This window comes from Capricornis sumatraensis, chromosome 9 (assembly GCF_032405125.1).
Source record: "Capricornis sumatraensis isolate serow.1 chromosome 9, serow.2, whole genome shotgun sequence".
Classification (NCBI taxonomy): Eukaryota; Metazoa; Chordata; class Mammalia; order Artiodactyla; family Bovidae; genus Capricornis; species Capricornis sumatraensis.
The window spans coordinates 80,987,775-81,001,644 of NC_091077.1; the positions used below are offsets into that span (position 1 = coordinate 80,987,775).

General features: G+C 34.8%; 1 protein-coding gene across 22 annotated transcripts in view; it reads right to left on the reverse strand.

The window, feature by feature from the left end:
- SSBP2 (single stranded DNA binding protein 2) overlaps positions 1 to 13,870 on the reverse strand; it is a 305,690-nt gene that overhangs the window by 189,550 nt on the left and 102,270 nt on the right. For 20 of the 22 annotated variants that reach the window (XM_068980367.1, XM_068980365.1, XM_068980360.1 and 17 more), the window contains exon 4: positions 9,153 to 9,237. The exons of the other annotated variants lie outside the window; for them this stretch is intronic. In XM_068980367.1, coding sequence (XP_068836468.1) covers positions 9,153 to 9,237 — 85 coding nt within the window. The remainder of the gene's footprint in view (positions 1 to 9,152; positions 9,238 to 13,870) is intronic. 22 annotated transcript variants of the gene reach the window in all.

Below are 13,870 nucleotides of genomic sequence, written 5' to 3' on the forward strand. Positions count from 1 at the left end.
AATCCTCTTATACTGGGAAAGTAAATTGATATAGCCACTGTGGAGAACAGTATGCAGGTTCCTTAAAAACCTAAAAAAGATCTACCATATGACCCAGCAATCCCACTACTGGGCACATACCAAGAAAAAACCATAATTCAAAAGGACATATGTACCTCAATGTTCACTGCAGGACTATTTACAATAGCCAGGAAGACATACATGCTCAGTCAGGTTGAACTCTGCAACCCTACTGACTGTAGCCCGCTAGGCTCCTCTGTCCATGGGATTCTCCACGCAAGGATACTGGAGTGGGTTGTCATGTTCTCCTCCAGGGAATCTTCCCAACCCAGGGATCAAAACCGTGTCTCCTGCATTACAGGCAGTTTCTTCACCACTGAGCCACTGGGGAGGCCCAAGACATGGAAGCAACCTAAATGCCCATCAACAGAGGAATGGATAAAGAACAAACGGCACATGTATTCAGGGGAACATTACTTGGCTGTAAAAAAGGAGCAACCCTGGGTCATTTGCAGAGATGTGGATGGACCTAGAGACTGTCATACAGAGTAAATCAGAGAGAGAAAAACAATATTGCACATTAACACATATATTTAGAATCTAGAAAAATGGTATAGATCTTATTTGCAAAGTAGAAATAGAGACACAGACATAGAGAACAAACATGTCCACGAAGCGGGGAAAGGAGATAGAGGAGGAAGAGTTAGGAGACTGGGATTGACATATATACACTATTGATACTATGCAAAAAAATAGATAAGTGATGAGAAAACACCGAATAGAGCAGGAAACTCTACTCAATGCTCTGTAGTGACCTGAATGGGAAGGATATTTAAAAAAAAAAAAAAAAAGTGATGCATGTATTCATAGAGCTGATTCACTTTGCTATACAGCAGGAACACAACATTGGAAATCAACTATATACCAATAAAAAAACAAAAGAAGATTCATTTATAGCATAAGTAACTAGTTAAATTGGAGTTCCATTTAGTAAGAAAGAGAAAATACAAGAAACTAGGAATAGGTGAAAACTGAGCTACTCTGGTTAACACAGAGGAAGCCAAGCACCTTCTGGTAGGATTCTCTCATTCTTGCTCCTAGGCACCTTCAATGGTCCTTCCACTGCACCCCAAAGTCGAGGGAACTCAGCATGAAACCACTGAAAAAGATGACTTACAGTTTTAAAATGCTACCATCTGTTAGCGAAGCATTGATTTTGAGTTTGATTTTTCTACTCTGGTCAAACAGCTCTTCTTACCATTCCTTAAACATACCTAGGATTGTTTAAAAATCAGCCAGTTTTTCAAAATCTCCAAAATAAATTTATAAGTTTCAAATCTCTAATAGAAAGTTTGATATGCACGCTACTTTTGAAAGAGTATCATATTTCTGTCATTTATGTTATGCTATTGGCAACATAATCACAGGCAGTGCAACATCTGCCTCAAAAACAGTTAATTAAGGCCTTTCCATCTTCATTTTTCCACATTCACCAGAAATTAGACTTTAATAAAATCACATTAGTGGGAGGAAAAGGGCCAAAGATGAATCCATGAAACAACATACTTTGATGAAACAATACGTTATTTTTCATAGTGAAACAAACTATGAAGTCAGATCTGCTCTGCTGTTTTACCTCTTTTCCATATTAACTGTTTCACTTACCTCTTTTTGAACTTTATGTCTATATGCTGGTTTAGTCGCTAAGTCATCTCCGACTCTTGTGACCCCATGAACTATAGCCTGCCAGGCTCCTCTATCCTTAGGATTTCCCAGGCAAGAATATCGGAGTGAGCTGCCATTTCCTTCTCTATAGCATCTCCCCGACCCAGGGATTGAACCTGCATCTCTTGCATTGCAGGCAGATTCTTTACCAACTGAGCCGCCAGTACCCTGTATCTCTATATAATGCAGTAAATTATTCTAAGAGATTAGGTGAAGTAGAATTCTTCCCCAATGTGTTTATAGTTTCCCTGATTGTCTCCTGTTATGCATGTTTACTACTGAATGACTGAAGTAACATATTGCCCTACAGGAAATCTCAGGATCAAAAGTAACAGGGAGAATATCTGATAGCTCTTAGCAGTACTTAGATGCCCCCCAGAAGCCATCCTATGCCCAAGGACAAGTTGATAACACTCATACACCTCACAGGTAAAGTGATGAACGTAATTCTTCAACACAGCTTGCACAAAAACAGAACAAAATTATCAACTTATGTTGTGCTATAAAGAATATAAGCTGGTTTATAGCACTTATATTTGGCAAGAGAAATTAAACTTAATCCTACAGGAAATGAAAGCAAGAGCAGAAATAGTATGGCAGATAAGAGTAAGGCAAAAATCTGCAGCAACGTGGATGGACCTGGAGAGTGTGATACTGAGTGAATTAAGCCAGACAGAGAAGGAGAAATATCATACAACACCCTTTATATATGGAATCTAAAAAGAAATGATACAATTGAACTTACAAAACAGAAGGAGACTCACAGACTTAAGAGAATGGACTTATGGTTGCCAGGGGGAGGTTGGGTGGGGGGAGCAGGCAGGGATAGTTATGGAGTTTGGGATGGACATGCACACACTGTTATATTTAAAATGGGTAACCAACAACGACCTACTATACTGCACACAGAACTCTACTCAATGTTATGTGGCAGCCTGGATGGGAGGGGAGTTCGGAGAAAATGGATACTTCTATATGTATGGCTGTGTCCCTTCCCTGTTCACCTGAAACCATTACAACATTGTTTGTTAATCAGCTATACTCCAACACAATATAAAAAGTTTTTTAAAACGTTTAAAAAGAATACAGCAAAAAATGAATCTCATTACAGTGGTCCTTTGGTATCTGTGGGGAAGTGGTTCCAAGATCCCGACAGATACCAAATCCGCCCATGCTCAAGTCCTTGACATTAAAAAAAAAAGGCACAGTCCAGTTAGCCTTCTGTCTCTGCAGATATGGAACCTGTGTGTCCATACCCGTTGAGCTGAACAACTACCAGTATTGACCGACAAGTATATTTTGGCTCGATCTTTGTTTTAGGACAATTTAGGAATCATCTATTCATACTAGAGAACTACAAATATAATCGCTGTTTTGACAGTTTTTATTATCTTAATGGATTTAAAATATAACTTTATTTGTTCCTAGTCTATCAAGAACTCTAGTTTACATGTACTGTTTAGGAGAATTATGGTCCAATGTGAGACTTTTCATCCATCTGAGCATTTACTAATTATGTCTACTATATGCCAAAACTGAATACATATCAAAAGTTATGTGTATTTATTCTCCATATTCTAATCTATTTCTCTCCATATTCTTATGTATCTGTAAGTTTTAATGAGTCTACCAGTATAATGCTATCTCCACATATATTATTCAAACTTCTTGAGAGAAGGTCTCTTTTGCCATGAGTGTGGGAACTTTATCTGTTTTGTTCACCACTACATTCCCTAGAGCCATGCCTCCCAAAAGCCATGCCTCCCAAAAGCCTCTGCTACCTGCTTTGATTCACTTATTTCTTTACAAGCTGCCATTTTATCTCCATTTGTTTCCAAATACAAAGTGAGTAAAAGTAGCACTAAATGACCTCCTTGCAACTACATGTTCAGTTATATTAAAATAAGAAGTGATAAATACTTATTAGATAATATTTTAGTCATTCATTTATATAAACACAAAACATGATTTGAACATCTCCTGTCAGGCACCCTGCTGGGTAGAAAGAATGAAAAAGATAAATAAGACAAAGTCTATTCCCTGAGGAAGCTCACAAATATTAGAGAAACATCCTATTATGAAAATCTAATACATAGGGACATTCAGGAGATGGACAGAGGATGCTATAGGATCAGGGCAAAGAATGCACCTAACTCTCTACAGTAGTTTCTGCACAAGCATCTTTCTAACATACAAAAATACTCTTCTCCTACTATTTTATGTACATAATAGGTGTTTTTATAACATTAAAAAAAAACTACCCCATCTCTACAAACCTGAAACATAATTCTTTGCAGATGTTACAAACACTCTCTTAGGTAAGAATAAAAAAACCAGCCACATTTTATCAACAATCATAACTCAAGCCTATCACTTTACCTAAACAGCTGAATGACTTAAAATATTTCCAGTTTAACAATTAACAGACTACTTCATTCTGTGGATATTTATTGAACATCTATTATTTGATAGACCCAGGGAAAGAATGGGTCTAATCTTCTCTGCTCTCAAGAGCTCACTGTAATAATGCAATTTCATTACCATCATATTACTAAGGCAACAATATATTTTGGCTCTATCTTTGCTTTAGGACAATTAAGGAATTTTCTATCCATGCCAAAGAACTAAAATTATAATCACTGTGTATGTTTTTAGTTAAAAGTTTAGTAGCATGCATTGACATTTTTGCTAAATTTTTTGGAAATAAACGAAAGCAGAAACAAATTATTAAATAAAATAATTCTATGTTAAACTGTAGCAGGAAAAAAAATTCAGTAAACATTAATTAGCTCCACATGAAAGCACTGCCTGAGATTTCAGAGTGAAATAAAAACATACTAATGGGGAGAAAAGGAAAGCTAGTCCACTAAACTTTATAAGGTAGCAGGTATTACTTCTAATCACTTGAAATGATGGTTTACTTTTCAATGATAATATTGTATGTATATAATAATAATTTTATATTTAGATAAACCTGGTTTTCACTTAGGTTAAAAATTACAGGCTAACAGGCCAAGCAAGATATCTCCAAAATAATCATCCTAAAATCTCTGTTTTCTTACGAAATAAGTTCTTAATTACTAAATTTTCCTCCAACATTTCTGATCTTATTCTGTACTCCCCTCTAGACAAATCAACAGGTGACACACTTCATAGAATCTGTCACAGAAGAGTAGAAACACAGGTTTCTATGTAAGCTATCCCTACATTTTCTCCATCAGTTCTCAAGGATGAACCATAACAATGCCTGGAAACACATTAGAAATGACAGTGCTCATTCTTTTTCTAAAGTTAATTATTATAACTGATCTAAAATCTTGTCACCTTAAAATAAAAAGTATAAGAAGCCACACAAAATAAATTTGAGACACTATGTAATTTTATAAAGCAAGCATATGGTTAACCACCACCATCTCAGAAGCCCAGGCCACAAGCCCCATTTCAATCAGAACCTCTTCCTACCTCTCATTGTCCTGACAAGTACAGTAGTCATTTTCCTGTGTTTTTTATAGCTTTGTCATCCAAAAGTACATTCCTACACACTATTAACTGCTGATTTCTAAAGATATACTTATTTTACAGTTGGTACACCATACAGATTGTAAATAATGTATTTTAAAATATAAATGCAAGAAGATAAAAATTTTACTCATTTAAATGCTTCCTTTCTTATTTTATTTTTTCTCACAGTAAGTATGAACAGGGTGTTTTTTTAAAAAGAAAAAGATATTAATTAACACTGCATCTATAATTATTTCACAAATAAAATGATACAATGACAAAAATCTGTATTCTTAAACAGGCAATGGTTAGAAAACAAATAAAAAAAAGTGAAAAACCAAAAGTCAAAAAAATGTTGCTGGGATAATTATTATCAAAAAAGTTATGGGAAATTACAGAATGGCTCAAAAAAACATCTATTCACTTTACCTATCTCTCTTTTAGTATGTGTATTTACCCAAAAAAAGGTTTTAATGGGAAGTACTACATATGTTTATAAATATAACATGGTACATGAAAACATATGACCACTTCAAATTTACTGGTTTTTATTTTCTAATTTTAGAAGATTAGAACTCACTGTAAGGTGAAATTTGATCTGCTTTAAAGTAACTTTCTCGAATATAAAATATAGAAATATATAAAAATAAAAATCATGCATAATCCCAATGTCAAAAGATAACCGCTTTTAACATTTTACCCTATTTTTTAATTAAAAGGATTATTCATAATTTACCTTATCATCCCTCTACTATTTCTTTTTAAAAAGTATTCTTTCATTTTCCATTCAATCTCAAAGATAAATGAAGACTATAAAATAACAGGACTTTTTAAGTATATCAGAATTTACACATGGAAGTATTTTTTTATTCTAAAAACGCAGCTAATAAATAAAATATTTTTAAGAATGTTTCTTTGAGAACTACCTTGAAATTCAGTGGGTATATATATTAGCCACTATTCTAAAATGGTTCCCAGTGGACTCTAATATAACAATATAACAGGACAGAATTTTACCAAAATCTGTTTGTTCCTGTTTCCTATTTCTTCCCTGAGTCTTTCAAACATCATCTACACCTTAAACATGAATCATGTTGATCATTCAAAAACTGTCTACTATTAAGAATTTAGGAAATCCCACCCACAAAAATTACCATAAAAGTGTGCTACAGGAAACAAACATTCTTAAAAATCCAATTGCAAAATAAAATTACATAAGCCAAACTCTACCTTTACAGCAACCTCCATTTAAAGAAAGTTTAGAGATATATTACCATTAATTAGAGATGTATTACCATTAAAAGTAAATTGACTTAAAAAGGTATAATAAAAATTCCATCTAAGAAATCAAATCTCTTAAAACTAATGTTTAAGATAAAAGTGAAGACTCTTGAGAGTCCCTTGGACTGCAAGGAGATCCAACCAGTCCATTCTGAAGATCAGCCCTGGGATTTCTTTGGAAGGAATGATGCTAAAGCTGAAACTCTAGTACTTTGGCCTCCTCATGCAAAGAGTTGACTCACTGGAAAAGACTCTGATGCTGGGAGGGATTGGGGGCAGGAGGAGAAGGGGACGACAGAGGATGAGATGGCTGGATGGCATCACTGACTCGATGGACGCGAGTCTGAGTGAACTCTGGGAGCTGGTGATGGACAGGGAGGCCTGGCGTGCTGTGGTTCATGGGGTCGCAAAGAGTCGGACACAACTGAGCAACTGAGCGAATGAACTGAACTGAACTGATGAAACACTTGATAAAACATGTGCTAACTGATAACCAATTGCAAAATCCAAATAATGATTTTTTTCTAAACTACATTTTCTTAGGACCAAATTAAATGAGGAAGAGTTATTCTTCTTATAAAATCTACTCTAATTTCACTCCTACCTCTGGTCATTGCTTGTTTTCAAAAACCTTGAAATATTTAAGTGGGCTTCTCAAGTTAACAAGTGTGAGTACTCTCTGAAATACTGAAAAATGCCTTATGAATGCAAAATGATTACAATGATAATGGCTAAGGCAATGACAATGGTGATTATCCAATGCTTCCAAGAAGGAGATACTAATTAGTTCAGTATTCCTTTTAAGATCTCCATGGTGAATAGACGGTTGCATCTTTCTATACAATAGGATTTTGAAAAAATGCTTATATAATTGATTTCTTAAGATGTAGATCCATAAATACTGTATGTCATTTACAGCAGAACACTGGTACTCTCTAATGCCATCTAGTTGTCAAAATTATCCCATTAAGGGCAGGCCAAATCTAGGCATGTCTTTCCTGACGTAAGAGACAGATGAGATGAGTATCTTACTCTAGCCAGAATCTTCACACTATTCATGGTTGGGTCTCTGTTTTCCTTTACAGCCATTACCCCAAGGGTGAAAAGGGAGAATCAGATTGTTCAAATAAATGCCGTGTCCTGGGCCCTGTCTTATCTGCCTTTTCTGTGCTTTTTCTTTATATGCAGCACCATCCCTTTTACTCACCTTGTCCCCAAGAGCTAGTGTTTAGCACACAGCAAGCTTTATGAGTACAATCAATATCCAATGAAGTAATCACAAGCAGTCTCACTTTAATCAGTTTAGTACACGTTTAAAGTATTACACAGTCCCTGTCAGATGCCCAAGATTTTCACTTAAGTCTACGTACTCTTCCTTGTGCTATGTTTGGGGTTATAATTCTGGCTATTTCCACTCTCCAGTCTAAGGCTGAAATACTTGCTTTGGAAGAAGAAGTTCCTTTTCCTTTTTGAGGCCTGGTTCTGGTTTTAAAGGGTATTTACACAGAATGATGCCACCCTTTCACCAACTAAACATGCATCCCTCTGGTAAATTTTCAGGTACTTAAAATCGATATTTCCTCAGGCTCCAGACCTAATTCCACTTCCTCTAAACCAAGGAAACTAGTTTTCCTCCATCTCAAACTCAGTCTGCGGGTCTTATGGTCAGTTCTGCAAACAGTGTTTTCCTAGCCCCTCTCTCACTGAAGCACAGTCTCACTGAAACTTCCCAGGTGATCCAGAGGCCAAGATTCTGAGCTCCCACTGCAGTGGGCCCAGGTTTGATCCCTGGTCAGGGAACTAGATCCCACATGCCACAACTGAGATTTAGCATGATGTAACTAAGGGATCCCACATACCACAGTGAAGATTGAGGGTCCTATGGTTCTGACACTGAGACCCAGTGCATTGCAGCCAAACAAATAAATTTTAAAAACAAAACAAAACAGTCTTGCCATTATTAAATGCCACTTTTCCCTAAAGAAAACCTACTCCCCCTGCCCTCCACTTTTCTTTTACAATTCTGCTTCCTTGTGCCATCAATTCTCTAAAATCACATTTATAATTCTTCTTAAAAAAACACACAATATATATCACCTAGTCACGGATAGTCCACTGCCCTGAAGAACTTAACAAAAAGTCCATATTTTCATGTTTTGTCCAGATATTTTTGCTCTCTTATCTTGTATTTCCTTTAATTCACAATAAATTTACTTATGGAACTGAATACAGCCTTATAATAATGTAACTCAAAGTTGTAAAAAGAATAATGTAATACTTCTATATATTTTTTAATGGAAATGCAGAAGAAGAACTTTTATAACATTCTTATGATGACTTTTTTGTGGAATAATTACTACTTAATTTTTATATATAGGCAATTACACAAATCAGGCACACTTAAAGGTAAGAAACACCTCTAATAGCTTGAAGTTAGGACTACTCTCTTGCCCTAAGCTTCTTCAACAAGACTCACACATCCATTTTTGTTTCACTTTTAAAGTGATAAGCCTATTTCCCAAGAAAAAAAACAGTAATTCCTTAAGTACCAAAGGAAAAAAATGGATGGTCCAATATATTTTTCAAGAACAGTGGTTAAAAACAAAACTGACAATATAGCTTAGTAAAACTGTACATAAACTTACGTAATCATGGAAGGCTTTTGCTTCACTTGAATGTTCACATGTTTCCCGTCTTTCTGGAGCTGCACAGTAGAGATCCCAAAATACACTAAAAAAGTAATTATAGAAACATTAAGAAAATCATATAATGTCAAATGAGAGAGCACAATTCCAAAAACAGAAGGCAAATATTCCTTACACAATATGTGTTTTCTTCTTTAGGACAAATATTTATTTGAAAGATTTAAATTCAGAGAAGGCTCTTATTGTAGTAATGGGTATAACCTAGCCATCATTCAGAAATGCTAAGATTTTTCTAAAATGACAATAAAAAAATTAAAACTGTCATTCTTAATTGTCTTAAGAATGACTTAAACATTTGATTGAAATAATTATAACACTTTTCACAACTTTCCCATGAAGAATAAAAGATTTCTTAATACCAATAAGAATAAATTAACTTTATTTTTAAAAGTGAAATTCACTTTTTAAAGATAATTTTATTGTCCAACCCCAGGCCAATACCCTAACCATTAGGTCACACCTGCCAAATAAATATATTTTCTTAAAATATCCTCTGGTTTTCCTTCGAAGATAGGTTGGTCATTTTGAAAATTAAAAAAATCACACTCTTTCTTCTTCCTATTCAAGAGCAATAAAAGCAAAACAGAACTGGCTGGGAAAAATAATTATACTGCTTACAAAACACATGAAAATTAACAATCATGTTTCATAAAATTAACAATGAACATGAACAAGGGATTAAAATCAAGAAAGCAAATGTCTGAAAGTCCTAATGATAAACAAAAGCAGTTTTACTGATCAACAAATATTTTTTTACCGTACATTTCCCTCTCTAGAGAATTGGAAAGTATGCTAAGCCAAATGGTTAATGGCATAAGTTTAGGAATAGGACATATCTGAGATAGAAGCTGGCCCTTCCACCTACTAGCTCAATTCGTTTAAACAAGAAACAATTTTCTCCTCTATAAAATGGGGCTGTTGAGAAAATTAAATTGTATAAAACAAGCACAGGGTCTTACAGTAAACATATTATTAATAATATAACTAACACTATAATTAGCTTGCACAAAAACTTAAAATGCATACATATTGTTAAGGCAGGTCATTGGGCTGAGGGCACAGTTAACAATGGCACAATGAAGCTTGGTAAATCAAACTGGTCTCTTTGTTTTGACCTTTGAAGTCTCATTTCATCTGGATCTCTCTCCTGAGATAGGATAAAACATTCTCTAGGCATTATAACAATTAATTCAGTAAAATAAGATTACTCTTAGAGGCAAAATATATGAAAGATTAAGTACTGACATTTATTTCCTTTTAAATTTCTACAATAAGCAAGAAATACAAAGCAAACAATAAAGACCAAATTAATTCAAATAATTTCAATTCCTGAACTAGAGTGCAAGCAGTTTAAAGTTGTGCTTGGCTTTCCTATATCCCTTTTGGGATAAAAAGTATAATAATTATACACAGACAAGGATACAGCTTAAAGTTTTCCACCTAAATCAGGTGTGTTATGAATTATTATGTATTGCAATTATATTTATTTTCATGTTCTTAAGGAACTTCAAAGTTCTTAAAACTAAAATTTTATAATGGCTGTCTTTAAATTGTATTTAATCACAGAATATTACATGCAATATCATGACAATGTTCCTCTTTATGGATTTAGTAAGTGGTCAAAAATTTATAAGAGCCAGAATAAGGATAATAAAACAAATTACTAATGTAGCATAACTTTATATATAGTGTTTCTAATAATCCTACAGTATTATATATAAAACAAATATAAAAATATACATTATTTTCCTGAATAAAGGTAAAGAAATATATCCTTTTACAAACATTTACCCAAAGAAGAAATACACTGTTCTACAATAATAGAGATAAGGTGAAGTCTTAACCACTGGACTGCTAGGGAAGTTCCTAAATTATTTTTAAAACAGCATACAGGTATTAAAAATATTCTAGAAAGACTCATAGAGTTATTATGGCCAAAAAAAATTTTCTTATTAACTAAGTAAAATTTGTCTCAATTTCCTTTCCAATCCTTTGTATTTAGTGGAAAATTCAAAGTTGTTGTTGTTGTTGTTGTTTACAATGTCTTTCCACCAAATCATCCTTTGTATTCCACATTCCTTCCCTACTCTCCAACACATTTCACTTTTTCCATACAGTCTGACCGCTTCTGTTGTTTATTTTCTTTCTTGCTAACACTATTTATTCCCTTCTTACTGTGATTATACTCCTCTTTCTATCCTAGTTGTTGCCTGCTGCTGCTGCTGCTGCTAAGCCGCTTCAGTCGTGTCCGACTCTGTGCGACGCCATGGACGGCAGCCCACCAGGCTCCCCTGTCCCTGGGATTCTCCAGGCAAGAACACTGGAGTGGATTGCCATTTCCTTCTCCAATGCATGAAACTGAAAAGTGAAAGCGAAGTCGCTCAGTCCTGTCCGACTCTTCGCGGACCCCGTGGACTGCAGCCTATCAGGCTCCTCCGCCCATGGGATTTTCCAGGCAAGAGTACTGGAGTGGGATGCCATTGCCTTCTCCCCATCAGAGTGCTAGCATGCTGCAAAATTTGACTTTTCCACTGCCAGGCAACAGAAACTGGATTCTTATGATAACTTTAGTTATTGGTTCATTTTTTTCTGCAATGTTATACATATTTAATTACAGGATATAAATACATGAGCCCAAAGATATTCCAAAAGGTTTTTATATATAAAATTAAATTTTAAAGTTTCTTCCATTAAAAGTTGAAACAGGAAGTTTTAAAAAGTGTGTATTTTTAAATTATACAAATAAAAAAAGACATTAATTTCAGGGGAAAGAAGTTCCTTGGCATTTGTATCCCTGAAATTCATGGAAGAGAGCTGGGAACTTTTATTAAAGCATATTAACAGGAAACATGGTTTCAAGATGGATTTGATCACAGTGAGCGTAATGAGCACGGGAGAGAGGCATAAAAATTACAACAGTACTGGGCATGATACAAACTGAAAGAAGAAAAGAAATCACAAGGGACATCATATTAGGAACAAGAAAAACATTTCCAGAAAGTAAAATCACACACTTTCCCCTAAGCCATACTAAAGGGAGAAATTTCTCTCCTCTCCAAGGCCTCTGCCCCTCATTTCTGCCATACTTTATTCTGCATTTTTGTTCATGTTTATTCTCTTTCAGCATCTTCAATCTCCCCTACTCTTTTTACCTCCATCTATATACATGCTGAAATCTATTCCAAAAATAAAAATACAAAAATGCTAGGTACTATTCTATGTTGTTAATCCTGAAACTACTATACATATCACCACATACTTCAACTATTCTTCATAACCCTGGAGCTGGAAAAATGGAACATAACAGTCCCCTAAATTTCATGTTCACTATTCCACTGAAACTGTTCTCCCCAAGAAGATCTAAGAAAACCTTAGTTCCCAATTCAGGAAAACTTTTTTTTTAACTTATACCTGCTGCAGAATTTACTCTCTCCTTTAAACACCTTTTCTAGTTTCCATATATTATTCTTCCCTGATTACCCTCCATCCTCTCTAGGTATTTTCTTTTGAGGCTCCTCTTTATCTGTTTACACTTAAATGTTGACCTTCCTCAGAGTCCCAACCCCAGGCTCTGTTCTTACTTGTTACACTGTATATTACTATAATTGTGGATACACGTCATTATACATTTGCTTAAGACCACAGAATGTACAACACCAGAAATGAGCTGTAATGTAAATTATGGACTTGGTGTGATTATAGTGTGTTAATGTAGGTTCATCAGTTACAACAAGGGTACCACTCTGGTGGGAAATGTTGATTATGGGAAGGCTATACATTGTGCAAGCAGGAGTTATATGGAAAATCTCTACCTTCTCCTCAATTATGTTATGAACTGACCGAAAACTACTCTAAAAAAATAAAGCATTAATTTTCAAAAAAAAAAACAAACAAAGAGATCTTTGAAACAACGGGAAAAAAAAGTTAGGACCCTGCTGGACTTAAGGCCCATAGTCATGGTTAGCTACACACAATGATCAGAAAAGCTTAGGATCTGGGCAATGTCCTGAAAGAGGGGATCCTTAGCTTTTCATCAGTTCTCAGAGGACCCCATAACTTCAAAATCATTAAAAATCACTCATTTATATCAATAAAGCAGGCACCTCAAAAGCTACATTTAGTAGTTTTAGGGAAGAACATTAAAAACACTGAAAATAATGTACCTTTTGCATGTGCTAGACTTAAATGAAAATAAATGTGGCCTAAAATATTTATGTGCCCTTTATTTACAATTTCTTTGATATCTATAACTAAGTAAAAACTACTAAAAATACCAAAACCACAGAGAAAGAGCTCCTCCGAATCTAAGAGCCACGGAAAAAGGAAGAGCCATAGCAGATTTAAGAGCTGCACCTACTGATAAAAACGACCAAAAAACTGAAGTCTGATAGAGCAAAAAGCCAAAGTATTCAGTGACTTATTATCAACCATCTACAGGAAGAGGATAGGTTAGATTCATGAGGAAGGGAGTAAAAGAGAAATGGGTGTGAGAAATGGAATTAATTCTATAATGAAAAACTTAAAATCTTCCTTTTGTTAGCCCACTAATCCAATAGTGACAGACCTCTAACATGGTTTCTTGCGTCACTTTATAGACATAATAGGAAACATATAAAATATAAGGGTGTCGATAAGTGGGGAACCTCAGTTACATTCAG